This window comes from Brassica rapa, chromosome A03 (assembly GCF_000309985.2).
Source record: "Brassica rapa cultivar Chiifu-401-42 chromosome A03, CAAS_Brap_v3.01, whole genome shotgun sequence".
Taxonomy (NCBI): Eukaryota; Viridiplantae; Streptophyta; class Magnoliopsida; order Brassicales; family Brassicaceae; genus Brassica; species Brassica rapa.
The window spans coordinates 5,995,010-6,021,453 of NC_024797.2; the positions used below are offsets into that span (position 1 = coordinate 5,995,010).

Sequence of the window (26,444 nt, forward strand, 5' to 3'; positions counted from 1 at the left end):
TTGGTGCGGGGCGGGTTTGGGCCTAGGAATTTATGACCCGCAAAAAAGCGGGCTTTGCGGGATGGGGCTTGCACGGTACCGGGTTAAAAGCGAGATGGCCCAGATGAACCGCGGGATAGCCCAGATGAACCGCTAGAAGCTTCAGTTGCTTTCGTCACCTGAAAACAAAACGAAAGAGAGAGAATGAGAGATGACGACGATGGCTGTGGGAAGCGATGACGATGATGGCCGTGGGAAGCGATGACGACGATGGCCGTGGGAAGCGATGGAGCTCTGGCCGTGGGAAGAGATGGAGCTCCGACGATGGCCGTGGGAAGAGATGGAGCTCCGATGATGGCCGCAGGAATAGATTGAGCTCTGACAATGGCCGTTAGATGTCCGACATGCGACAATGCTTCTGGTGACCACATCGTGTTCAATCTGCAGCAGAGGAGCTTCTCTTCCTTTTCGTTCCACCAAAAGGTATTAAATTTCTTCTTCTCATGAATTATAGACTTTATATTTTGATTACAATTTCTGCATGTGTACTTCGTAAATGATAAAATGGTCCATTGAAACATGATGATTCTTAATCTGATATTAAGTCATTGTTCTTGATGTGAGTGTGATTGTGCTTAGCTTAGCTTCGGTTTTAGTCGATTTTAATTGATGTTTAGTTCATGTTCTGTTTTTCATTGTGGCTTGATGTTTGAAACTATATGAGCTGTTCTATTAGAAACTTTGATGGTTTTATTGTTAACTATTACTTGTCTGTTTGAGCAGAAGAATGAAATTGCCAAAGCTGTTGAAGAGGAGCTCGAGAAGGCAATGTCTGCTTACGGTTTTGAGATTTTGCAAACTCTCATCGTTGACACTGAGCCTGATGAACATGTCAAACAAGCCATGAACCAGTGGTAACAAAACCGTCTCATCATTTCCTTTATAGACTGGTTTTCATTAGTAACAAAAATGGTTTTCTTTTCTCTTCTTTAATCTGTCAATTTAATTTATATTTTCTAGACATATCAGATTAGATAAGCAAAGTCCACAACGAAGCTATATGTTTCTTTCACGTGTAGTCATTGGCATTGCTGAGGTGATGATTAAGATGTTTTGTTTTATTACCTAAGGGTGTTGATATATCGTAGGAAACTTCACTCACCATGCTCACGCTATTAGTGCCATTTCATTTTAATGGCAACTAGACATTGACATTGTCATAGGATTTGCACGGGCTTATATATAGGATCAATAATATTGTTGTTTATTTTGGAAGAGATGTTGCCTCCTTGCACCCAGAGAAGAAGGTTGGTTCTCGTTGCAGGAGCTAAAACAGAGGCTTGTTAAGCTGAGAGAGGTGGAAGAGGCAGCAGCGCAGGGAACGAGGAAAGGGATTGCCTTCGATGATCCTCAGGTCTGATATTCAACAAGCCAGAAAATCACAAGCCTGTACGTTCACAAACTCTCTTACTTCCCCTGTGTGCATTGTTTTAGACTTTAGATGTTGAATGTATGCTATACCGGTCCATCTCTGACTTGTGAACTTGGTTTAAATTTGTTGTCGTTGCTTAGTTCTTGGTTTGATGTCGTTGCTTAGTTCTTGGTTTAAATTTGTTTCTCATTGCTTGTGATTTAATTTGGAAGGTTGCTTAGTTCTTGAATCAACGAAGCTGAGAAGAAGAGAGAGGAAGAGGAATCAAAGGATTCACAAGTCCTTTTGCAGGGATTGCACGTATACTCGTGAAAACGGCACTGCAAGCAGCAGCAAAGAAGAGAGAGATGAGATACTCTGATCTGAAGAAGATAGAGAGACTTTTTGTAATCTTATAATTGTTGTGGATGATGAATGAATGTAGTTCTTTCGCTGTACTTTTGTGTTGTGTGAAACTCTCACGTTTAATAGAGAAACCCATTCTCACGTTTAGTTACCTTATAATTTAAACAAAACTTAATTTAAATAATTGTTAATATTTTAAAAACCCTACACACGTATCTTAGGCAGCCGTAACTTAGGTTTCAAAATAGAATTTTCGAAAAAACAAACTACGACAGAAAACCTTGAGAGAGAATGGGATCAATAAGCGACTCAGAAGAACAGTTCACGTTTGATCCGAAGTACTCCCCACCAAATACTGTGGACTTGGGAACTCATCAAGTTATGGCTACGCTTGCTGCATTGGAGGAGGTCGATGATCAGTTCGCAGAAGGTGGTGTAAGTAGTGCTGACAGAAAGAAGCAAGGAAGGAAAAGAAAGCTTATCAGTCTTACTGATGATACTGACGATTCTGATGTTGAAATCACTCCACCAACCGAAACAACCAAGCCTCGCAGAAAGACCAGTTATGGAACAGCCTCTAGGAAACCCATGCTCCAATCCACTTTAGATGGAGGTATTGGCTCGTCCGCACAGGCGTGTAGTAAGAAGAAGTCTGTTTCTATAAAATCTGTGATTCGTGGTGGGAGAAGAAAGCCAGTGCCTCACTCCCAAAAGAAAAGGGTCGAGTCTCGCCACTCGCAGCAGCCTGCTGTGTTTACTCAATCGCAAAAGAATAAGAAAAAGATTGAGGAGATACCAGATTTTGATGATGAACTGGAAGAAGATGAGTTGGACGAGACTGAAAACGCTTTGGAGGATATGGAGAATAGGCAAAGATCAGACGTCTGGAAGGATTTCACGGTGGTTGAAAAACCTAATGGAGATTTGAAAGCTGTGTGCAATCATTGCAAGAATGAGTATGCATGGTATTCTCACTCGCATGGAACAAGTGGGTTGAGAAGACATCGGCGGAGATGTAAAATGTACAAGCTCTGATATGCACTAGAAATTGGATCAAGGGATACGAATCTTACGCACATGGTAAATAACTCACATTATAATTTTTTTTTAAATTATCATTATCCATTATCCTTAGTAAAAGAAGTTTCTGATATTTGCAGATGAAGAAATCGATGGTGATGGTGAAGAAGAGAAATTACCATCATTTGAGTCTATCTTCAATGGGGAAGATGAAGATGATCAAGTTTGATTTGGTGTTTTGCTTTATATTGATTTGGTGTTTTGCTTTATTAAAATATGGGATTTCTTGTGTTTTGCTTTATCACATTGGTGTTTTGGTTAAGATAACATGAAAGAGATTTTGCTATTATCAAGTCAGCAACAAGAGCTGTATGAAGTTGACCTACGGGTTCATGTTATGTTTTTTTTTTATTTTGGCTTGATGTTTGAGTTCATGTTCTAACATTTAGATAATATACGCATATAACATGTTGCAATGAAATATATACCAACACAACGATAAAGAAAACGTTACAAATAGGACAAGTGAAGCAAAAGATTAGTTTTTTTTCTTTTTCTTTATGGATTCACGTCTAACAGAATGGTGCAATCATTCATATCAGCTGAAAGACTATTCTCAATAGCTCTTCGTGAATATATAAAACTAGTGTAACACAACCTTCGTGAATGAAAGAGACTTTGCTATGATCAAGTCATTCTTGTTTGTTGTTTCTTCATGCAGAAACTCATTCTTGTTTATGTTTGTTGTGCAGGAAAAATAAAAACAGAGCAATATTCGATATCCCGTGGGACGGTCCGCGAAGGCCTGTAAAAATTGCGGTACGGGATTGGGCAGCTATTTTCAAGACCGCATCCCGCACGGGACAGGCCCGCCGTATCCCGCCCGAAGACGAACCCGCAGCGGTACGGGACGGGACGGGACGGGAGAACCCAATTGACATCCCTACTGTTTAATCTATGGGTATGAGTTCCAGGCGTGTATACAATAGATTTTCTTTTATGTACATATAGATCTGAAGCTAAATCTTCTTTTTCTTCAATGAAATATGTTTTTCGATGAAACCAGTGTGAGAGAAGGCAAACTAAAAATGAACAAAATGAAAAATGATCACAATAAAGAGAATATGGAAAATGTAAAAGGAGAATCTGAAAAATAAAAAAACATTTAAGATGATATTTATGAGAAGAAAGAGATATCTAAATAAAACATCGTACTCCACAATCTTGTCTTTTTTTTCATAGACTTTCGCTAGAAAAATAAATCTTCAACAAAAAAAATCAGGAAGGAGCGAAGAAAAAACAGGAAAAAGAAAGAATGACGAAGTGAGAGAGTCATTAGGGTCGTAGTTATTTTGTGCATGTAGGGGCAACAATTGGTCCGGTCAGCTCTATCTACATGCTTAAGAGTAGGACACTTTTGGGATATTGAAGTTTCAACAGTATCTTATCCGATTACCTAATTATAGGTTTTATTATGGTAATCTACTGCAAATTCCTATTATATAATGTATTTGTATTATTATTTTGTTATTATATCGGTGTTGTTGCATTTGGTAGTCAATTAATCATAAACATCCTCTAAATTCACTAATTTTTATAGTTGTGTCATTTGCACAAACAGATTAATAACCTTATGTGTTGCTTGTCTTCAGTTTAATCTAGAAAATTGATATTGTTTTTTCTTTAACTTAGAAAATTGATATTGTTCTCATATTCTTTTCTTTTTTTTTTGTAAAAGCGTAAAGAATATTTTGTTCTGTACTGTAAAATATGCTGTTTATTTCAAGAGAGTTTCGCGGTTAGAGGAGATAATCCCAACACTAGAGACCTCTGACGTGCTAACTCACCTCGAGAAGCTATGTCCGACGTTATCAAACGGAACCAGAGTCGTATTGAACTTCATTGGAAGAGGAGATAAAGATGTTCAAACGTTGGCTACATGTCTTTCTTTTTTTTTCTGTTTTCTTATTTTTTTGTCACCTTCTGTTTTCTACTGAAACTCAATTTGCATATACAGGCAAGCATGATATGATTGTCTGCTATTGTCATGTGTAGCTTGTGATCTTGACTAATTTAAACAAAAAGGTGGCGACTTTGATGCATAAATTAATAACAAAGATAAGCGAAACGCGAATTCAGATAGAGAGAATCTTCTTTTAGTATAATTCTTCACTGAACATATCTCTGCCTCTTCTGAAATCCTAAGAGTCATCTCTTTTTTTTTTCTTTTTTTAATCTAAAATATCTAAAGCCTCTGCTTTATTCCCAAGCATCATCATAAAACAAAATACGTCACTAATAATTATTGTTTCTTTGGATTTCTTTCTTTTGGAATTTTCTTTTCTACAAATGAAAATTATACTTATACGGTAACTTCAGAAGAATTAACAAGCTACTTAAATAAAATTATGCTTATTCATGTAACTTCAACGGATAAGATCAAGAACCAGGAAGATATATGAGCAGTGTCGGTCCGGACTCGTCCGGTGCCTAAAGCTATTGAGAAAAATGGTACCCCTTTACTATAACTTAAATTTGCTGTATTTTAATTATATAATCAAAATTGTATCAAATATTATGAAAACTAAAGTTGTTTTCAAAAGGAAAAAGAAACATCAAAGCATTATTTTCAGATACTATTTTAATAGCTTTTCAAAACATAAATCTGGTAATAGCTTCTTTTTTTACAAATCCAAAGAATAGAAAACCACAAAATAAACAATTTATAGATAGGATAGTTTAATTCTTTTCACAGAGATTTAGAAAGATGTTAAAACGATGGGATAGTAAGTTTTCTGAATTTCAAAAGTTTCTAACCAAATTACAAAAATAAATAAAGGCTGACTCACTCCTACAAAGCTCAATCATAGTGAAACATTGGAACATGAATATTTTTTATTCACATAGCTCTTTTAGGAAAACCAAAACAAAAATTAAAAAGAAAGACAGATCTAACAAAACAAAAGAAATAATTGAGTTTTGTTTGATTAACTTAATTATCTAATCCCATATTATTTGATGTTCATGTAATAAAAATATACATAACAAAAGAGTTAAGTTGTTAGAACATGTAAGCATGTCTTGCGTATAAATCTGTTATTCTCAGAAAATGGAAAAATATTATTATCACCAAAAAGAAGGGAAAAGGAAGAAAGAGACTGTGGGTTCAAACCTATAAGAGGAAGAGACCAAGAGCAGGTTACAACCACTAGACTAAAGTGCAAATTGGTTAAACTGGCGCCCCTAAACTATTTAATATCTCTGGCTCCCCAAACCTGAGCTTTACGGGCTTTAGCCCAAGGCCGGTACTGTATATGAGGTCGAATAAAAATATTGTTCTATATATATATTTTTTGAAATAGTTCTCTTAATATATTTTGAAATAGTCTTACTCTCTCAAGGGGTAATTGATGTCCCACTTTAGTTACAAAGAGGCAATCTTTCTCGTTTCCCCTAAATTCAAACAATTAAACCCAAAAAGCTCAATTTAAGAAACTGCCTAACACACTAACATTGTCGTCTCCAGTCTCATCATTATTGAGGACAAATATCTACATCTCCCTCCCCTGGTTTAAACCGAAATCACGAGTTCAGCATCGGACCGGAACACTCCATGCATTGCCCGATCAAAGTTTTGCCTGCAACACGCGCAAAAAACCGTGATAAAGTAACATGAGGATGACATTTAAGATATTGATTCATGATGATGATGAACAAGCCAAGAAGTGAAGCCAAGAGACACTTATTTATCATAGTGGAATATGGATAACATGGGTATATTGGTCATTTCACAGATTATGCGCGGTGTGGTTTACCTGGGAATACAAGAAGGTTCCGAGGATAGCAATGGCAGCTCCAAGAGCGTTAACGGGCTGCACTGGAGTGCGGAAGATAATAATGGAGGAGACTATTACTGAGATACGCTTCATGGTGTTACCCACACTAAACGTCAAGGGAGAGATTTGGTCTAAAGACATGTAAGACACTTGGTTGTAGAGATGATAAAACACACTCTGCGCAGCCACCCACCTACAAAATTTGATAGAAACAAATGTATTAATTGACATAATCACTAAAGGCGTCTTAATATAAAAACAGATATTCTGAGAGAGAAAAAGACAAGAACTTGATAAATGGGTCTTTTCACAACGAAGTATAGGAACAGGACAAGGATACATCTAACAGGACAAAACATTGAGAGGCAAAATTACCAGACAAACTGAGGTCCGATGTCGGAGAGAGCTTTTTGCCAGCCATCGATCCACATCTGAGGTCCTTCAACCGCAAATGCAAAGGGGGTGAGGATCAAGAGTGATAACATTGAGAGGCAAGCGTAGTAGTTCATCCCGCTCACAGACTTTCCCTTCATTCCCTTCTTTGAGAATATGTTACGGAACACGAATGCCAAATTCGAAATCATCGCTCCCATGAAACCTAAGAGCCGAAACAGAAAGATTACAATGGCTTATAGAAGCTAACTAACTAGAATTGGGAACACAAAACACAACATTTGAATGTCTAGAATATATATATTACCAATCATGTTGAAGTTAAGCTCAGTAAGGGCAGAGAGAGCACAACCACCGATGATGGGAATGAGGGAGAGGTAAACCGAAGTAGGGAACGTTTCGCCTAAAAGGAACCTGGAGACAAGAACGCTAAACGCTGGCTCACCACTCTTGATGATGTGTGTGAAGGAAACAGCAACCTTTGACATGCTCACCGTTGCAGCCACATGACCAATTGTGTGTGCCACCGCAACCTATTAATCAACCCAACCAACAAAAAGAACACTTTAGTACAACCAATTATCAAAAAAACAAAAATTATAAATTATCATATTCCAACTCTTGAATTCTCAGAATTTAGCTATAAAAGTTAATATATTATAACAAAATATCAAAATTCAGCAGCTTATGAACACACACAGCCAAAAAGAAACATCACTTTCTTCTCTCTCTCTACTTGGTAACAAACAAAACTATGCATATCGCTCAGGTAACAAAACAACAATCAATTTGACTATAAACCTCAATACCCATCAACGTAAACATCGATATCTAATCTAAAGTTTCCACCTTTACTTACACCCAAAAAAAAAAAAGTTTCCACCTTTACATCTCTAAGCAAAGACCCACCAACCCACTTACCGGAAAAAGTGTTTTCCAGAAATCGAAATCCGTTTTGGGAGTCTCGACGATGCCAACGGCCCAAGAGATGAGCATCATCAACGAACCGGCGGCGAGAGAGAGCGTGGAGGTGAGCCATGGATAAGGGTAAGCGTTCAAGACCTTCTTGTTGTAGATGTTGAAGACAACGTTCAAAGCCCACCAAGTAGCGAAGTAGACTCCGATCTTCGCTTTCTTCGCCGCCTCGGACTTCGTGTCGTCGATCGGCTGAGGAGGCTCTGACTTGTCGGCTTCGTAGGCGGAGCATCTCACCGGGGGCTTTGCTCTCAGAACAGAGAGGTGCAAAGGCTTAGAGAGGGTTAAAACGGTGCGTTTTGGAAGCGCCGCCGAGGGAAAGGAGAGGGAGAGAGGAAGTCGTTGGAGTGAGGAAGACGGGTTCCGTCGGGGAAGTGGAGCGGAGAAGCCGATCTTAGTAGAGAGAGTCTGCTTCGCCGCTAAAACCATCGCCGGAATTAAAAAAAAGTAAAAAGTTTTTTTTTTGTCGAATTAAAATAAAAAGAATATAAAACGCTTAGATGTCGGAGAACTTTGTTTAGTAGGAAGAGGATCAAAGTGTTTGACCTGGTAAGATCTTGTTCGCAATGTTTATAGAAACTATGCAGTATATTAGTACAAGAATGCTACTGTCTTTTTCTTTTGTTTTTTTGATTTCCTACTTTTTTTAGGAAATTTGTTATTTGTTGACAAATACAATTCAAAAAAAGGTTATTGCTTATTTTTCAAATTACTAAAGTTCTACGATTTGTTTTCTTTTAATTTGTGTCGATCAGGTTAGGGGCGGCTTTGAACTATATCAGTAACGTGGAATTTACATATTAAAAAATAGACATCGAATCTATAAATTTGTAGGGGAATATGCGATTTTTTCCAACAACTAATTATTGAATTAATAAAAGTTTAGATAACCAAAAGATCACTAATGGCAATGGATCAGAAATCACATAAATGGTTTGTTGATGGAGAATAGCATAAAACTGATACTATTCAATTAAATATTAGAAATAATTTAATTTTATTGAAAATTTAAATGATTTTGGGAAACTTAGATAAATTACTAAGTACGATTTTACTGAAAATTAAATAAAAATATAAGTTACATTTTTATACTTTAGATGTTAAACTCTAAACTCTAATAAAATACTTTAATCTACTATATATAAGGTTTTTAATTAAAAAATATTATTTATGTATCCTAAATTACGTAACTAAAAACAAATTTAACAGACCCACAAACTTGATCAAATTTCTCAACTGAACTAGAGATCATTCAAATTCTTCATATGTGTTTTCTGGAATTTAAAATCAGCTAATTCCCGAGAACGTAAAATAAAATTGCTGATTCGCTAGCTAAGAATGTCCGTTCTTTCTATAGATCTCTTTGTTTTATTGGTTGTTTTATTTCGGTATGGTTATCCCGACCAACTTTTTGTTCAAAATAAAAAAAATTAATGTGTTCAGTGTTTAGGAAAGAAAAAAGGAAACCATAAATAAAAATAGTTTTCTCTTCTGATTCGATTAACTTAACTATTCTTTAAGAAAACAAAAGAAGAAGAAGAAGGGAGAATTAGAATATCAAGTTTGGTCTAAACCAAACCAAACCGACTCAAATAAAACCAAAATCAACTTTGGGTTGGGCCTGACATTTAACGGTGCGTCAACAAACAACACTAACTCCTCTCTCTTGTCTCGAACTCGTTTACTAATTAAGGGATTAGAAGATAATTAAAGATAGAGATCATCGAGCTTTGACCAAACGATCCAAGTTCATATCCACCATCAAAAGTCATAGCTTCTCCTAACACCACCCAATTGTAAAAACCAAAAGAACAAATGATTACGTAACACATTGCAACCCAAACAAGAAAAGTTCTTTTGTCTTTGATATTTTCTCCAAAACTGGACCCCACCCTCTTAAGATCTCTCATTTGTTTTCTTCTGAGAGAATCGATCTTTTGAGAGAGGGTGCCAGTTTTTTCTTTTTCTTCCAAACTTATTTTCTTGATTGTTTCTCTGTTTTTTTTCCCGGGAAAGTTTTTTCATATTTTTAATATCTTTTGGGATTGCAAAACTTGCACAAAAATGTGGGGAGCCCCGGCAGAACCAGCAGATTCTTATTACCAGATTCGCCCTGAGTGCACTGATGTCCCCAATACCAAATTCAAGATCAAAGTATCTTCCTTTCCCCCCTAATGTCTCATCTTATTAATTGTTGTGTTAGCATTTGGATTGGTTTCTGTTATCTTTGAGATTGGCGATTGCAGTTTCAGAATCTTTGCTGACTTTATTTTATAGCATAGGACTTTCTTGTGTTGTTTTATGTTTCATTCCCTTCTCCTGTGTGTTAATATTGTATCAGTGTTTTATTTTTATGTTGGAAAATTTTACCAATTATTAAGTGTTATCGTGTGTTTGATGATGAAACAAGCAAATTGAGCATTACATGTTCTTATTTAAGGCTTCTTGAACGACCTTAGGACCTGTTTATGTAGTGGAATATTGATCTTATTAGTGCTTGTTAATTAAGTTAATCTTCTCATGATTGTGTTTAGAGAAATGTAGATTCCTCATTGTATTTGGTGATTTTGTTTGCCTTTGTTAGGTTTATGCAGGTGGGAATGTGCTCTTAATATTTTTTTTAATAACAAGAGAGGATAGCATTCATTACTATATTATTGATGTCAGTGCTATTTTAGTTTCACTTGCACATGATTAGGTTTAGAGAATGGCAGAGTCTCATTGCTGACAGTACTTTTCATTTTCTTTAATTATGTTTGTTGCAGCCTGGTAAAACTCTAAGTGTAAGAAAATGGCAAGCTGCATTTACACAAGAAGGATTCCTAGATATGGGCAAGACTCTAAACCGAATTCAACGAGGGGTAAAGTCTCAAAACACATTGTTTGCAAATACAAATGAATACCTGATAGTTAGCTTATATACCAAAACCCATTTGCTTGCTTTCTTGGCTGGTTACTAGGGGATCCATCCAACGATTAGAGGAGAAGTCTGGGAGTTCTTACTTGGTTGTTATGATCCAAAGAGCACATTTGAAGAAAGAGAGCAAATCCGACAACGTAGAAGGTATATTGTCTTCTTGCATTCTCTTTGCTACTGTTAAATCTTTCTACTTAAAAGGCATTAGTACTTTCCCTTTTCAGAACCCAGTATGCTTCTTGGAAGCAGGAATGCAAACAAATGTTTCCAGTCATCGGAAGTGGTGGATTCATTACCGCACCTGTGATCACCGAGAAGGGTCAACCCATTCTAGATCCTCTTGTACTACAAGAAACAAACTTAGGTAACACAAGTTTTGTATCGCTTAGAGCGTCATGGTATGGTAAAACTAAGCATTTTAAGATGATTATTGATAGGTGAAGATTCTGATTTCTTCAAAGAGCTTGAAAGCAGAGGACCTTTGGACAAGAAAGTTATCCAGTGGATGCTAACGCTTCACCAGATAGGTCTTGATGTAAACCGCACGGATAGGACATTGGTGTTCTACGAGAAGAAGGAGAATTTGTCCAAGCTTTGGGATATTCTAGCTCTTTACGCCTGGATAGACAACGACGTTGGGTATTGCCAAGGTAAAAGTCCTTTAGATTCAGAGACCGAACAGTATAAGTTGGTTGGTTCTAATGTTTTCTTGTGAGCAGGAATGAGTGATCTTTGTTCTCCTATGATTATGCTTCTTGAAGATGAAGCTGATGCTTTTTGGTGTTTTGAAAGACTGATGCGAAGATTGGTACGTTTACTCTATGTTGTTTTGTGTTCATATATGTTTGTCTTCTTGAGTCTTGAGCCTTGACACTCTCTGTAAAGCGAGGAAACTTCCGGAGCACGGGAAGATCAGTTGGAGTTGAAGCACAGCTTACTCATTTGGCTTCCATCACTCAGATTATTGACCCCAAGCTTCACCATCACTTAGGTAAAAGCTTTCTCACCCTCACTTGTTGCATTTAATTAGGCCTAGGATTTTGAACCGAACTGAAATTTGGGTTAGTTCGGTGATAAGTTTGGTTCGATTCAGCATGTTTATAAAAAAAAATTGGTTTTCGATTCGGTTTGGTGATCAGTTTGTTCGGTTTTTCAAAAAAAAAAGTGTTAACCAAATTTCAAACCAAATTAAACATAATTAACTAAAATTTTCGAACCGAAGTAACCAAACTAATCGAACTAACTAAAATTATTTGAATTTAACCACATTTTAATCAAAATATAATCGAACCCAAAAAAATTGGTTAGTTTAGGGTAAGATTTTAAAACCGAACTACCCGAAACCCCCATGCTTAAAGAGATCTTATCTTGAAATGCAGAGAACTTGGGAGGAGGTGACTATCTGTTTGCGATTCGGATGATAATGGTACAGTTCAGAAGAGAGTTCTCTTTCTGCGACTCCTTGTATCTCTGGGAGGTAATGGTTTAGTTCCATCTCTCTATAAGCTCAGAAACATCTATCTTGGACCGCACGCTAATAAAGACTTTTGTGAGCAGATGATGTGGGCATTAGAGTATGACCCGGAGATGTATTCTCTGTACGAGGAGCCTGAGTTCGAGGGAGAGAAAACGGAAGGTTCCTCCAAAGGCAAACCCAAGTCGATAAAACAATGTGGGAAGTACGAGAGAGAGAACATGAAGAACGGTGGGAATAGCGCAGAAGGTCCTTTGCCTATTTCGGTTTTCCTAGTGGCTAGTGTTTTGAAGGACAAGAGTTCTAAGCTTATGACTGAAGCTCGAGGACTTGATGATGTTGTTAAGGTAATGATGAGAGATCTCACATTCTCACGTGTGTTTATGTCTCTTTAACACCTCCTTAACACCTCTATAATCTGTTTGTTTTCCTTAGATCTTAAACGACATAACGGGAAACTTGGATGCTAAAAAAGCTTGTACTGGTGCAATGAAACTTCACAAGAAGTATCTAAAAAAGGTTTTAAACTTTTTTCCCTTGTCTCTTAGATTTGTTTCTGTCACAAGTTTCTACTTATATACTCATAATGAAACTTCTTTAGCTGTATTTTAAGTCTCTCTAATCGTTTTCCATTTGGTCATTATAGCAGGCCAAGAAATAGCATTGGCGAAGATTCATGAGTAGAGCCTTTTTGTATATTGTTTTTTTACTTATCTGATAACTCACAAAATCCGGCGACAAAATGTTACTGGTCAGAGATTTATGATCCCTTGGGTGGCAAGCATTCCCTAAATTACACAGCACACAATACCTTTTCGTTGCAAGGTCTTCTTAATGTACGCATGTTGTAATATTTTGATGTGACAAACCTTGTGTTCTTTTTTTTTTTTTATTATTGTATTAACTACAACACAAAGGGAAAAGGTAAAAGCACAGAAAAATTATCTGCCTTCTGGATTGTAAACTCATTGCTGTATTTATAAGTCGGATTATGTAAGTAAACATGATTTTTTTTGTCGTCTTCAGGATAACGCTTGAGCTGTAACGTTTTTGAGCTGTAACGTTTTAGTCCTGGTAGTGGTTCGTCGTCTTTCTTGGGAGCATCGCTATTTTGAGCAAAAGATAATGCCGAAAAAATAGGGGTACTAAAGCAAGAACCAGAATGAGATTAGGGTCCCAAATGTATCTCCATAGTCCCTAGTTCATCAGGTTTACTTAGGACGCAAGAGAGAAGAAATTAGGTCAACGAAGTTAAATGACTTATAGAGGCAGAGAGCATAATTGTTGTCTTTGATTAGTCCTCAGATATATATATTTTTAACTGCTACGAGGCAGGAACATGCTAAAGAGTAAAGCAGACGTACGAACAAAGCCAAGAAAGGATCGGAGACGAACACAAGAAAACGAATGAACATAATAACACAATTTGACACCAAATAAACATTTCATTACAAAGACACCAGAAAGTTCAAAAACATAAATAAAGTTTTAAAGCACCTAAACACCTCCTTTATTGCAACTCCTTCCACATCAGAAGAACCAAGGGAAATTTTCTTACCCAAAAAAAAAAAACTTGTCCTTAAGCATCTACGGTTTCAGCGGAATCAGCAACAGCTAACACCAGCTCCGGGCTTAGGTCTCCGACATAGGTTCCATCCAAAGCATTGGGCTGTCCCAAAGCTTTCAGTGCGAGATGTCCCGCCTTCTGTCCCGATATCATCATAGCTCCGAACGTTGGTCCCTGCATCACCAATTCATCAACTCAGAACATGATCTTAAAAACTATGAATATTATTTTTTATTATTATTATTATTTTATTTTTTTTAACTATGGATATTAAATCGTAAGTTAGTCAAGGAAAGGGAGACACTCACCATTCTTGGTGCGCCATCAATCTCTGCAACTTCCATACCAGTCACAATCATACCTGGAACAACCTCTCTGGTCAATCTCACAATCGCATCTTCAGCCGTGTTCATATCCAAAGCTTTCATCCCAGGAACATGGTCGATCAACCCAATGCTCTTCAACCTCTTCACACCGGTGGCTCCAAAAGGACCATCGTGACCACACGAGCTGACAACAATCTTGGCTTCCATGACGTTAGGGTCCATGCAAGACTGTGTGTCGTGGTTCATCGACACAAGAGCCCAGTTAGTCACCACACCACCGACTCTGTTCCCTTTCACGATCAGATCCTCGGCTGCGACGGCGTTGAAGAGCTTCACGTTGGGACGAGCCAAAAGCTTGCTCATGATGGTGGATGTGAAGAGAGCAGCGTGCTTGATCACGACGTAGTTGTCTTGTTCATCGTAAGGTACACCAATCTCGTCAAGGAACAAGTGAGCTGGTTTGCGCACAATCTGTCAAATACGAATACACATCTTTCAGACATTCTAGCTCTTAACTAACCATAAGCATTTCCGTTTTCAGTCCTAGAGATATATACGATCCATCATTTGTTATTAGCGACATTCGGTGGTTTTAGTTTGGTTATATTTGGTTTTCGGTTTGGATAATAAAGGTGGGAACAGTTAAAATCCGAGAAAATTTCAGGTTTAATTCGGTTTTCTTGATTATTTCGGTTAATTTAGATAAATTTTAGGGATAATTTGGAACTTTTTAAGAATTACTCAAATTTTTCGAATAAAATACAGAGTAGTTCGGATCATTTGAAATATTCTGAATAATTTTTTTTGGATAATTCGATTTTTTGAATAAATATTATTATTAGGATACTTGGTTAATGCAAAACTAAATATATTAAGTTCTCGTTCGGGTTCCGGTTCCAGAAATAAAAGATTTACTAGATTTTGACCCGCCCTTAAAAGGGCGGGTATATTTTTCGTTTTACATTTTTGTTAAAATTTAATTTTTATATTTGTTTTTTAGTCATATATAAGTTTTTCTTTGTATAATATCTATCTTAAATGATTAATAAGAAGTTTTATTAATTGTATTAAAATAATTGGACCACATATATATCAATAGATCACATTTCTGTTTTAATAGTATTGATATATAATAACTTCGAAAGCCTAACCAATAATGTATTTTTTTTCAAAAAAGCCCACGAGCTAAAAAAGATCTGTAAATAATTTTTTTTGAAATGTGTAATTTTTATATTTGTGTTCTTTTGTAATCATATTTGTGTTTAGTGAAGTACATAATCATTTTTCTACATAATTATTTTTAAATTTTTACATGTTTTGCGCTTAATTTGTATATAGATACTCGTCTTATTTTAGTTTTCGTTTTGTTTTAATGGTTTAAAATAGTAAATTTTTAATTTATTTTTTAACGCTCTTGTATTGGTTCAATTTTTTTAATAGAAATGTGTTAATATGTTATGTCTGCTCATTTTCATACTTGATAAATAGTTTGCATGTTTACTGAAATAACCTATAAAACCTTTGGTCATAAAAATTAGGAAAATATTCATGTTTACCATTTTCATGGTACTATTATTCATTTTTACCACCATTAAAAGGACATTTTCAAAAATGCATTCTTCATTAAGTAGCGAAAGACTCTTATAGATAATTATTTAAATATATATATATATATAATTTCGAATTATACTTTTTCAAATTCGAACTTTTAATAAATGTTTTTTTTAACTTTCTTTAGATTTTTTTTTATGTTTGAAACTATTTTGAAATTTTTTTTATATTTTTTATATTTTTTAATTGTTTATTTATATATGTATTAGAATCCTAAATTTCACATTTTTAAGACCCTACACCACCCCTCAACTCTAAACCCTAAGTCTAGATTAGCTAACCATAGGATTATAAATGTCGTTTACCATTTATTAAAAGTGAGAGTAAAAGTGGTTAGCCTAAACATGAAAATTGATATTTTTGACAATTTCTTTAAAAATTAAATTTTATTAATAACCCATTCCACCACTAATTAATTTAATATTAGTTAACTTTTTATATTTCATTTTAATATATACTGAGTTGATTTGTAAAATTTTTATTTTACGAAATAACGTATATTCATATAAAAATTTTATTTATGTTTTCAATATTTTATAATCAATTTATATTTTATATAAAAATAATTGTATAACAATCAAAATAGAATAATTCATTTATTTGGTGTGTCTCATATTTGTTTTAATTTATTTATAACAAACTAAAATTAAAACCAAGTTTTTAAATTGTTTTGTATTAGTTAAAAAGAATTTTTTATAAATTATTAATATAACAAATTAATGTGTTTGTTATACACGTCTTGAAAATATATATAATAACTCAAATATAAGATATTGAAATTTAAAATATTGTTGTCATAGAAAATTAAGATATTTTCAAAAAATCTAATTCTTATAGAAGTTTATAAATTATTGTGATGGAGGGTTTAATAGATTATATATCTGTACTACTTCCTCAATCAAATAGTTAATGTGTTTGTTATAGACTCCAATATGCAATTTACTGTAACTGTTATTTACCCAATGCCATGTGCATTTGGTATAATAAACAAAATGAAAAAACAATTATTAATATCTGAAAATGTCAAATAATGTGTAGTGAAAAGAAGTGGATCCCGTGTATTGTGGGATTACACTAAATTGAATGTCACGAAATGGAGTATTTAGATTAGTAAAAGTAGTTACGGTTATCCAATTGTCTTTAGATTCAGTTGAACAAAAGAAATTAATATATATATAAGTTTTTTAAATAAAAAAAATAAATGGTTGGACATAACATTTATCAATAGGTCACACTGCTGTTTTAATAGAATAGATGAAATTCAGTTCGGTATGGATTCCCATTTTTCGGTTTGATACAGTAAGGCTCTTTGTTTCCAAGTTAATGTGTTAAGGCCTAATCTTAAGAGAGAGAGAACATTACCATGGCGGAGAAAAGCTGACCACCGAGCCACGCGCCACCACCGGGACTGACAGATTGTTCGATGATTGCGACCTGAACGTTAGGGTTCTTGCTGATCTCGTAAGCGCATGATAAACCAGCGGAGCCAGCGCCAACAACGACGACATCAGTCTCGGCGTAAGTGATCATATCCGTCATGTACCTCCTCGTCATCTCGCGAGACACGATCGACTCCTTGATCGGAGCGAAAGTGAAGGCGTTCAGATCGTAACCAGCAGTGGCCCGAACGGAGACGGTTGAAGCGGATCTTGGTTTGAGACCGACGGAGACAGGTGAGGCGGAGATTGATGAGCCATGGAAAGAGGAGTCGAAGAGCCTCTGAGGCTTGCTGGAAGAGAGGGAGAGAGTAGAAGTAACAGCCGCCATTTGAGAGAGTGTTTAGGTTTTGTGTGATGATGATGGTGAAGTGAAACTATGGTGTCTTTAAATTAGAAGAAGAGATATCTTTAGAGTCAGAGATAAGGAATGAATGGTCGTCGTGGGTTTTGTATTCAAGTACAGTTTATGGTTATAAAATATCTGGAAGCTTTTGTCTGGACGTACGTGTAGCCATTTGCTATGAGTGTGTGGTGACACGAACACAAGAAAGTGAAATATCTTTGTACGATAGATATGGATTTGGACTTTACTTGTGAAAAGACAGTTCGTTATTTATAGTTTCCAAACAAAAAAAATCATTATTTATTATACATCAATTTTTATTGTATTTTGTGATTTAGGAGAGGGATGTTCTTTTTGGTCGTGGAATCTTTTATTTTCTTGTGGAGCAAAACAAAATATGCAATTTAGTAGCCAAAATTTGCAGTCCATAACTTGAAGTTGTTGCTTGAGTAAATTCTTTTGAATTAGGACCATGTTTAACTGCTTTTTGTACATGGTCAAAGATGGTCCTGATATTTTGGACTCATAAAAGAATGACTAATGAGTAGTGAGTAATGAGTGATGAGTAATGTTAAGTGCTCAAGTGAAGGTGGTGACATTATTTCTGTTACAAAAGATATTGTATCGAGAGTTGATTTTGATGAATATGTTACAGCTCCACCGAACTACTTATAATACAAACATATGCGGCAAAAAAAAAACATATATATGCGGTTATTGACTATGGAAATAGTGTGGAGTGTAGTCCAGTGGTCATGGGAAACAGAGTCTTGGGGTGTAACCTTTCAAGATTTTCTAAATTATGAAAAGATGGAGTTATAAGTCTTGAATAGCTTTTTCCCAAGTTCAAGTTTTGTAAACAAAAGGGTAGACTAACATTTGTTTGTTGTGGTTTTTATTTGAAGTTACATGATCCCAAGTTCAGTCATCAAGCATTTATTGACTTATGTTGACAAAGGTTTTTTTATTGACTTGTGGTGAAAAAGGTTCCTGGTTCGCTGGATAGATCGTGTCAATCTATGGAGAATGCTTAAATACGTACACTTCAAAATGAATCTTGAAAGGACAAGAATACATTATAAATAAAATAAATCCGTTGTCAGCTGCTCATAAAATTCTGGAAAAGATGACAACATTCTGCAATTGATGGCGTGTTCCTACAGGAAATGATCATATGAGAAAGCATATTATGTAATAGTTACACTATTACATATATTGCTTCCAAGTGATGAATTTTTATGTGCATGTATTGATATAGTGATATTATATTTGCTTCATCCAGTTTTTAGTGACTTTTTCTGTCAAATGATGTAATTTATTGTTCCCTACGTTCTTGTTTAATCTTTGTTTCACACTGGATTTGAATGAATCGCAAACTATAGGCAGGGGCAATGACAAATATCTTTTTGGCACACGCAACTATACATAAATGGCTTGAGATTGCGAAAACCAACCATATGCAATCATGGCTTAGTACAAGACATAGATTTCTTCCTTCCCTTCATTCTGATACGACCCCAAACCTCTACATAAGAAGAATACTTCTAAAACGTAAAATTAAGAGAATGACTAGAGACATTGTGTGAAAGACATCAAGCACAAAGTTCAAAAAAAGAAAAGAAAACAAGCTCAAGAATGGGAAAGTTAGAGGGAAGCCAGACCAAGAGTAACCTTGTGGATCATTTCAGCAAATATCTTTTGAGGTAAAAATACAGTTTTTTTTTTTTTTTTTTTTTTTTTTTTTTTTAACTGGCTTTCATATTTAAAATATTAAAAGAGAGTTTACAGAGGGGGGACAAAGCATCATACTAAAAACAGAACAAAAGCAAGAGAATTTAAAGAGAAATAAGGGGGGAGGGTCACAGTGGTTGTAAAGACCATGGAAGAGAAAATAAAACGCAGCAGCAGAAATGCTGCACTTTTAAACAGCAGACCAGAAAGTCACCAAACTCAAGCCAAGTTCTGATCCACAGTTTCGCATAGCTGCAGATTTGTCCTTTGCCTGTTTGGTGACTTCTCGAGATAACATCCAATGAGGTTTTGTAAGACCATCGTGGTAACGTACATTGCGCTCTTGCCATAACGCATATATAACTCCATGCCAGAGCTGAAGCAAAGCAGCCAACAGAACTTGATTACTTGTAGCAGATTCAAACCAATGAAGAACAGAATCCCATTGAAGAGGAGGGTTAGTGAAACCAAGCACTCCAGTAACAGCTTTCCAAACAAGAGTGGAGTAAGGGCATAGAAAGAACAAATGATCCCTAGATTCAGGTGCACTTCCACACAGCAGACAACAATTTTCCAAATCAAGACCCCAAGAGATTAATCGATCCATAGTTGGGTTACGGTTAAGCATGAACAACCAGGAAGTAATCCTATGCTTAGGAATAATTTCCTGATTCCATATAAATCTCGCCCACGAAACTGAAGGCTTAGCCATTCTCAAGAACTGCCACACTTTCTTTGTAGAGAAATTAGCACAAATTGAATCTCCAACTTTCCAAATAGCAGCGTCAGACCCCGGAGAAGGAGAAAATGAAGTAAGATAAACATGAAGATTCACTTGTCGCTCAGACCTAGCCGGTCTTAGGGTCCAAGCAGAACCTTGAGTAATGGAAGAAACCAGAGAATCCATTGAGATTCCCAAATCTGAAGGGCCCGAAGGTCCCAAATAATCAATTAAAACACCATAAGGTGTCCAAGGATCAAACCAGAAGTAAGTTTCACTTCCTCTTCGCACCATGATACGAAGAAAAGACAAAGCAATAGACCGTAACTTTAAAAGCCTTCGAAAAGTCCAAGAGATGGAGTAGTTTCGCGAGTTTAGAGACCAAAATGAACCTGCTGAGAGATATTTATCTCGAACCCATGCCACCCATATAGAACCCGCACGGAAATAGAGCATCCAGATCAACTTGATGCCAAAAACACAGTTCTGATATAAGTGACTTGAAGGTGTGGAAATCAAACCAAAAACACAGAGAATAAACGCTTATTCGGAAGAGATTTCCTCTTTCTCTTCATGCCAGGTGCTTGGACCAGAGACACTTGTATTTCTCTACATTAAGATAAATATAATACGTAATTATCTTTAAACCGAGTTGTGAATCTTAAATATTTATTTAACCCATATCAATACTATTAAAAGGGAAGGAGTCTAAAAAAATCTACCTATGAAAAGTTGTTGGACCATTTCATTAGACTTAACTATTTTTTTGGTCTCACCTTATATTTCTCTAACTATGCAATAATCAATTACCTTATATTTCTCTAACTATAAAATAATCAATGCTCTTATTTATTACTCAACTTACTATGATACACCAAAAAATTATACGTAACTCTATTATACTAAAATATATCATCTTACCAAAACATGTCTCATGAATCCATAACCAAAACATGACTGGTAAATTTAAATACCAAAACTATATTGTTCCTTGGTGCCACCAACTTTGCAACATTTCACACAATCATTTATTTTTTTGACCAAAGGCTTCACTCTATCATTTTTTCGTTGATCGAAATGTGGTTTTTCAAATGAATATGTTGACATTTCTGAAAATATTTATCTACACAGCTTATACATCATAGATTCTCCTTGACTAACACTCCTAATAATTTTGACTATATTTTAAAGGAAGTTATTTCGCATACAGTTTAACAGTTTATTCTAAATATGGTTAGAGATTATTTTGTGTACTTTAGTTTAACAATATATTCTAAATATATATATTCCAAATATATTGTTATGATGATTTTTGATAAGAATATATTATAGATACGATTGAAAATTTATATTATTAAAAGAAAATATTTTTAAAAATATATTATAAACCAATTTATAACGTCTATATAAAACTCTTCATTTTTTATCCTACCATTAACTACAATAACTATAAATAATTTAAATATTTTAAATAAATCCTATTATTATTTCTCATTTTGTATGATACACTTCTCTAATTATTTTTCTTATTATCATCCAATGTTATTGTTGTTATTCAATAACGTTATATACATCATATATTATGCTCAAAGATGGATATATAATATTTAGATATCAATTATTAAAATGAATGCATATATCATACAACATATTATATCATGTCATCTAACATTATATAATTCTAAATATTTACAAAATCAAATTTAATAGTAAACACTTTAGCAAATCATTTGTTAAAACAAAATTATATATATATGTTAAATTATTTCTTACTACGTTAATATATTAGAAGTTTCATTCATCTCTTAAAATATTATTAAAGATTATTTTTTCCTACCATGTCAACCAAATGCCGGGTCACACTTGATTGCATGTTTTTTTGAAGTTTGCATGCTTTAAATTAACGAATTTTCATTAAATCTAAACCAGCTTATGTTCAAGTCATCGTGTTTACTGGTTCAACGACGGGTCCAAACTTGATATAAAAGTATTGTTCTCATCTAATTGAAAATAATTTATTTTAAAATAATAAAGGCACTGAGTCTGATCAATCCATATAATTTTTTTGAAAAAAGTAATCAAACGATTAAAAATATAATTACATTAACTAACTAAATAAAAATAATAATTTTTTTGATATAATAAAATTTTGTAACATAATAATATATAACAAGACTAAAATACTAATTCATATCATATATTTTTATCAACTGAAAAATAACTCGCGCTTTTAAGCGCGGATCAAAATCTAGTAACTAGTTTAAAATATAGAAATAGAAAAAGTAAACTAATGAAATTCTTCATGTAAGACTAGCACACGTCACGGAAAAAATAATAATAAAAAGAATAGCCCACATCGTAGCAACTTTGGTGGATTTTGATTGGGTTAGCATTTAGGGTAGAATGTGAATGAAATGACGAATTTAAAAATAAGCTAACTTGGTTCAGACTCGGTTAAACCAACAAAACATGAACACACCAAAAGTCTCTGTTGAGTTTCAATTAATATATGGGAAGGTTTGTTTGGTTTAATTATTGGTATAACAAACATTTAACAATTATTAATTTTATATAATTAAATAACAGGGAAAGAGACGTGCAAGGTGAGAGTCGCTGTCCCCCTCTCTGTAGTAAATACAAAGACGATACGTAAAAGAGATGTCAATGTTAATCCTCTTGATATTGTTTTTTTTTTCGTTTAAATAAAAGAAGAAAAAACCAATTAAATGAAAATAGAAAGAGGTTTGGTCTCTTATCCTAAAATATTTTTCCCCTTTCTTGTTCCTAAACGTTTCCTAATCTGATTCCTCCTTCCGGACACGCTAAATCCTTTCCTTCTGGGTTTCTCAATTTCATTTTCTTTCTCAATTTTCCATTAAAAAAAACACAAAATTTCTGCTTCCTTAACGATTCAGCTTAACTATTCACTTTCCTTCTGGGTTTTTCAAATTTTCAATTTCTTTGCTTTGATCAAAGCTTTAATCTTCACAAAAAAAATCAGAAAAATTTAAAATTGGAAGCAATCTCAGGCGTATAGATATTGAATTGGAGAAGGGTAACGAGTTATGAGGAAAAACGGCGACGTTTCTCTGAAGCCGACAACTTCCGACGGAGGAGTTGTGTCTCGATCAGCTCGGACCTCGTTCCGTGCTCTGTTTCGTGTCATTTCCTCCGGCGCCTCCACCGTTGCTCGCTCCGCCGCATCCGCCGCTTCTTCCGCCGTTAACCGTGACGTTGAATCTCTTCACGATCAGGTTAAAAAATTACAAATTAAGCAACTTTATCTGTGTTGTTACCCAAAGTTAAGACCTTTATATAATGGGTTTGCTTCATTTGTTTGTTAGCTTTTAAAAGATTGGACCTTTTAGAAATATTGGAACTTTACCTGTGATGTTAGTCAAAGTTAAGAGCTTTCTATAATGGGTTTGTTTCATTTGTTTTAAAAGCTTTAAAAAGATTTAACCTTTATAGGTTGTGTAGTGTTGTTCTGTTTTGTTGAAAAGTTGGATTCTTTTATTTTAGGTACTATGGGCGGGGTTTGATAAGCTGGAGAAAGAAGATGGCGAGACACGGAGAGTTCTCTTACTTGCGTTTCACTCCGGTTTTCAAATTTGGGATGTTGAAGAAACGGATAACGTCCATGTTATTGTCTCTTCACACGATGGACAAGCGTCATTCATGCAAATGCTACCAAACCCTATAACCTCGGAGGAGTTTGACGATAGGTTCTCCGAGAGCCGCCCGCTTTTGGCTGTCTGTGGTGACAGTTCTTGGGAAGAACAGAGCGTTTCCGACAGCCCTGGAAGCGAGACCGTGACGGTTCCTACGAATGTGCATGTGTACTCGTTGAGGTCTCAGTCTTATGTCCATACCTTGAGGTTCCGGTCTGTTATCTATACCGTTAGGTGTAGTTCTCGGATCGTTGCTGTACTCCAAGCATCTCAGGTTAGGACTTGTCGTATTGTGTTTGATTTGTCTGCTTCTGAAACTAACAAGTGTCCTTGACTTTTGTTAGATACATTGCTTTGACGCTAAGACACTGGTGAAGGAGTACATGATTGTAACTAACTCAATCGCTTACGGCTCCTTGGGTGTTGGATACGGTCCTCTCGCCGTTGGTCCACGTTGGATTGCTTATAGCGGAAGCCGTGTCGCTGACTCAACTTCCACGCTTTTCAATCCGGAACTCATCACACTGTCGTCATCACCCAGTGTTGCGCAGTTTGCGAGAGAGTCTAGCAGGCAGATCGCTTCTGGGATCGTGACGCTTGGTGACAAAGGGTACAAGTCGTTCTCTAGGTACTGCTCGGAGGTTCTGCCTAATCCGTATATTCCTGGTTTGAAAGGCATTGGTGTTGCTAATGACAATGTGGTTGACGCAGATAGCGTAGGAATGGTATATACTCCAAATCCTCCTCTAGTTAATATTACATTGATCTGTTGCTTTTATACATATATATGTTGTGGTGTGTGTGTGCGTGCAGGTTATAATCAAAGATATTATAAGCAAAAGCGTTGTAACGCAGTTTAAGGCACACAAGAGTCCAATTTCAGCTTTGAGCTTTGATCCAAGCGGCATGCTTTTGGTGACTGCTTCCATTCAGGGACATAATATTAATGTCTTCAGGATAATGCCGAGAGCCTCTACAAGTACAAGTAGTGATGCGTCTTTTGTGCATCTGTTCAGACTCCAGCGTGGATTTACTAATGCGGTAAGTAAGACATCAGTTTGAGATTAGACCTCACCTATTGATTAGGATTAGGATTAATCTGAAGGAGGTTTCTATTTCAGGTGATACAAGACATCAGTTTCAGCAATGATAGTAGTTTGATAGCCATTAGCTCTTCAAGAGGGACAAGTCATCTGTTTGAGATTAATCCTGAGGGAGAAGGAAACGCTCCGGTTCCTCTATCAGCTGTTAATAGAATAAGAAGCGGAAACATCAGCGGGTGGATGGGAACAATGAGCGGTGCTGCAGCAGCAGCAGCTGGAATGGTTGGAGGCTCTCTTCCTGGTGCAACCGCATCAGCTTTCTGTTACTCCGTTGAACAGGACAAGAACAACCACCTCTATGGCTCTTCTGCTGCTTCTGATAATAGCTTGAAGAGGAATCTTCTAGTGTTTGCTCCTTCTGGATGTATGACTCAGTATGCGTTAAAGGCAAATCAGGTTGGGGATGGTGGTCATGAGATGGCAGGGTTTGATTTTGAGTCTGGTTCGGAGACTGAAGGGAAAGTGGGGGTTGAGCCAATAAGAAGGTGGTCCATGATCCAGAACCAATCTAGAAGAGAGATGCAAGATCAACACAGTGATGTATATGGAGGTGGGGCAAGTTCGGATTCTAAGAGTAAAGTGTTTCCGGAGATTGTTAGGAAGCAGAGTGCTGATGAGTCTTGGAAAGTAACTAAGAAAGGAAAGGCGCGTGTGGAGGATAAGCATCAGATGTACATGTCTGAAGCAGAACTGCAAATGTATGAGCCGACTCAGTTACCGTTATGGGGAAGGAGAAATGTAAAACTCTCTTCCTTTTGTTTCTTGAGAGAGAGATAATGATCTTAATGTGTTTGTGTGTGGATGGATGTGTCTAATTCTTTGTGTTTTGCACAAAACAGTTTAGGTTTCAAGAGTGGGTGTTGGATGTGGATGAAGAGAGTAATGGTGGAGGAGGGGAGATGGAGATTGAAGGAATCCAAACAAGAACGGTTGAAGCAAGAACAAGAGGTTTGGTTCCAGTGTGGGGTTATCTCCAGTCTCCAAAACCCCAACAAGTGATGAGAGAGTGAGTTTCTGGAATCTGATTACTCTCACTACTTGTTTTTTTCTTCTCTTGACACTAATACTATGCCACAGATCATTCCAGAGTCCAAGGAACACTACACAAGGTGATCAGGTGACTCCCCTAGAGGGTCATGGAACAGAGACCGAGTTCGGAGTTGTACATGGCAAGGAAGAGAACTTGAGATCAGAAGAAGAGAGCGTGAGGTCTGAAGAAGGGAGCTCGATATCAGAAGAAGAGACCTAAAGCACGCCTGGAGATAATGAAGGTATTGCAAAAGAGTTGGAATAGAAGGTGATGGATGTTGTTATTCGTTTATTTATTTCACCACAAATTCAGCTTCAAGTTCAACATACAGAAGAACAAACATAACTGTGGAAAAATTGTATAGAAAAAGAAAAAGTAAAAAAAAATTGACATATTGTTTAGATGTAAATAGGAATATATTTTTTCTTTTTGTTACGGATGCCCTTTGATTCCCGAACATCATCTTGGCATGTAAACGAAACTATAAAGATTTTAACACTGTTTACTGCACACTGGAACAATTTTTTTTTT

At 35.7% G+C, this 26,444-nt stretch overlaps 5 protein-coding genes and 2 long non-coding RNA genes across 9 annotated transcripts; 4 read left to right on the top strand and 3 right to left on the bottom strand.

The window, feature by feature from the left end:
- The first annotated feature begins 151 nt into the window (after window positions 1-151).
- LOC117132945 lies at window positions 152-1,907 on the top strand. Its single transcript, XR_004456714.1, has 4 exons — window positions 152-462; window positions 763-893; window positions 1,256-1,428; window positions 1,624-1,907. It is a non-coding gene; the product is annotated as an uncharacterized LOC117132945 (long non-coding RNA).
- Window positions 1,908-2,668: 761 nt separating this feature from the next.
- Window positions 2,669-3,301, top strand: LOC103857022. The gene is made up of 2 exons (XR_004456716.1): window positions 2,669-2,836; window positions 2,917-3,301. It is a non-coding gene; the product is annotated as an uncharacterized LOC103857022 (long non-coding RNA).
- Window positions 3,302-6,091: 2,790 nt separating this feature from the next.
- On the bottom strand, window positions 6,092-8,409 carry LOC103857024 (glucose-6-phosphate/phosphate translocator 1, chloroplastic). Its single transcript, XM_009134175.2, has 5 exons — window positions 7,927-8,409; window positions 7,313-7,538; window positions 6,988-7,210; window positions 6,592-6,805; window positions 6,092-6,414 (listed from the first exon to the last, which is right to left on the bottom strand). The coding sequence occupies exons 1-5, from the start codon at window positions 8,407-8,409 to the stop codon at window positions 6,403-6,405; spliced, it is 1,158 nt and encodes a 385-aa protein (XP_009132423.2). The 3' UTR covers window positions 6,092-6,402.
- A 1,137-nt stretch (window positions 8,410-9,546) lies between these two features.
- On the top strand, window positions 9,547-13,904 carry LOC103857028 (TBC1 domain family member 15-like). 2 transcript variants are annotated; one of them, XM_009134179.3, is made up of 11 exons: window positions 9,547-10,134; window positions 10,746-10,841; window positions 10,941-11,044; window positions 11,122-11,261; window positions 11,335-11,547; window positions 11,617-11,705; window positions 11,783-11,888; window positions 12,277-12,374; window positions 12,455-12,718; window positions 12,807-12,890; window positions 13,021-13,904. In XM_009134179.3, exons 1-11 carry the CDS (start codon window positions 10,045-10,047, stop codon window positions 13,030-13,032), a joined length of 1,296 nt encoding a protein of 431 aa, XP_009132427.1. In that variant the 5' UTR covers window positions 9,547-10,044; the 3' UTR covers window positions 13,033-13,904. The 2 variants fall into 2 exon arrangements, with proteins under 2 accessions (XP_009132427.1, XP_009132426.1); XM_009134178.3 differs by having other exon boundaries at window positions 9,561-10,134; window positions 13,018-13,904.
- On the bottom strand, window positions 13,758-17,712 carry LOC103857026 (thiamine thiazole synthase, chloroplastic-like). The gene is made up of 3 exons (XM_009134177.3): window positions 17,238-17,712; window positions 14,247-14,735; window positions 13,758-14,112 (listed from the first exon to the last, which is right to left on the bottom strand). Exons 1-3 carry the CDS (start codon window positions 17,640-17,642, stop codon window positions 13,951-13,953), a joined length of 1,056 nt encoding a protein of 351 aa, XP_009132425.2. The 5' UTR covers window positions 17,643-17,712; the 3' UTR covers window positions 13,758-13,950.
- A 1,866-nt stretch (window positions 17,713-19,578) lies between these two features.
- Window positions 19,579-20,403, bottom strand: LOC103857217. Its single transcript, XM_009134397.2, has one exon. It carries the CDS (start codon window positions 20,401-20,403, stop codon window positions 19,579-19,581), a length of 825 nt encoding a protein of 274 aa, XP_009132645.2.
- Window positions 20,404-22,600: 2,197 nt separating this feature from the next.
- LOC103857029 (autophagy-related protein 18f) lies at window positions 22,601-26,434 on the top strand. 2 transcript variants are annotated; one of them, XM_033288551.1, is made up of 7 exons: window positions 22,601-23,363; window positions 23,632-24,054; window positions 24,125-24,505; window positions 24,594-24,821; window positions 24,902-25,621; window positions 25,723-25,889; window positions 25,971-26,423. In XM_033288551.1, exons 1-7 carry the CDS (start codon window positions 23,175-23,177, stop codon window positions 26,002-26,004), a joined length of 2,142 nt encoding a protein of 713 aa, XP_033144442.1. In that variant the 5' UTR covers window positions 22,601-23,174; the 3' UTR covers window positions 26,005-26,423. The 2 variants fall into 2 exon arrangements, with proteins under 2 accessions (XP_033144442.1, XP_009132428.2); XM_009134180.2 differs by having other exon boundaries at window positions 22,745-23,363; window positions 25,961-26,434.
- The last annotated feature ends 10 nt before the right edge of the window (window positions 26,435-26,444 follow it).

What these genes read in the sequence shown, in the direction of transcription:
- LOC103857024 (XM_009134175.2), bottom strand. Translation starts at nt 8,409, where the DNA reads ATGGTTTTAGCGGCGAAGCAGACTCTCTCTACTAAGATCGGCTTCTCC. An exon ending in TCTGGAAAACACTTTTTCCG is followed by an intron (nt 7,539 to 7,926) that starts GTAAGTGGGTTG and finishes GTTGATTAATAG; the next exon opens with GTTGCGGTGGCACACACAAT. An exon ending in ATCGGACCTCAGTTTGTCTG is followed by an intron (nt 6,806 to 6,987) that starts GTAATTTTGCCT and finishes CAAATTTTGTAG; the next exon opens with GTGGGTGGCTGCGCAGAGTG.
- LOC103857028 (XM_009134178.3), top strand. Translation starts at nt 10,045, where the DNA reads ATGTGGGGAGCCCCGGCAGAACCAGCAGATTCTTATTACCAGATTCGC. An exon ending in AAAGACTGATGCGAAGATTG is followed by an intron (nt 11,706 to 11,782) that starts GTACGTTTACTC and finishes CTCTCTGTAAAG; the next exon opens with CGAGGAAACTTCCGGAGCAC. An exon ending in GACTTGATGATGTTGTTAAG is followed by an intron (nt 12,719 to 12,806) that starts GTAATGATGAGA and finishes TGTTTTCCTTAG; the next exon opens with ATCTTAAACGACATAACGGG.
- LOC103857029 (XM_009134180.2), top strand. Translation starts at nt 23,175, where the DNA reads ATGAGGAAAAACGGCGACGTTTCTCTGAAGCCGACAACTTCCGACGGA. An exon ending in ACGCAGATAGCGTAGGAATG is followed by an intron (nt 24,506 to 24,593) that starts GTATATACTCCA and finishes GTGTGCGTGCAG; the next exon opens with GTTATAATCAAAGATATTAT. An exon ending in CCCCAACAAGTGATGAGAGA is followed by an intron (nt 25,890 to 25,960) that starts GTGAGTTTCTGG and finishes ACTATGCCACAG; the next exon opens with ATCATTCCAGAGTCCAAGGA.
- LOC103857026 (XM_009134177.3), bottom strand. Translation starts at nt 17,642, where the DNA reads ATGGCGGCTGTTACTTCTACTCTCTCCCTCTCTTCCAGCAAGCCTCAG. An exon ending in GTCAGCTTTTCTCCGCCATG is followed by an intron (nt 14,736 to 17,237) that starts GTAATGTTCTCT and finishes CGTATTTGACAG; the next exon opens with ATTGTGCGCAAACCAGCTCA. An exon ending in TTGATGGCGCACCAAGAATG is followed by an intron (nt 14,113 to 14,246) that starts GTGAGTGTCTCC and finishes TTGGTGATGCAG; the next exon opens with GGACCAACGTTCGGAGCTAT.
- LOC103857217 (XM_009134397.2), bottom strand. Translation starts at nt 20,403, where the DNA reads ATGGTGCGAAGAGGAAGTGAAACTTACTTCTGGTTTGATCCTTGGACA.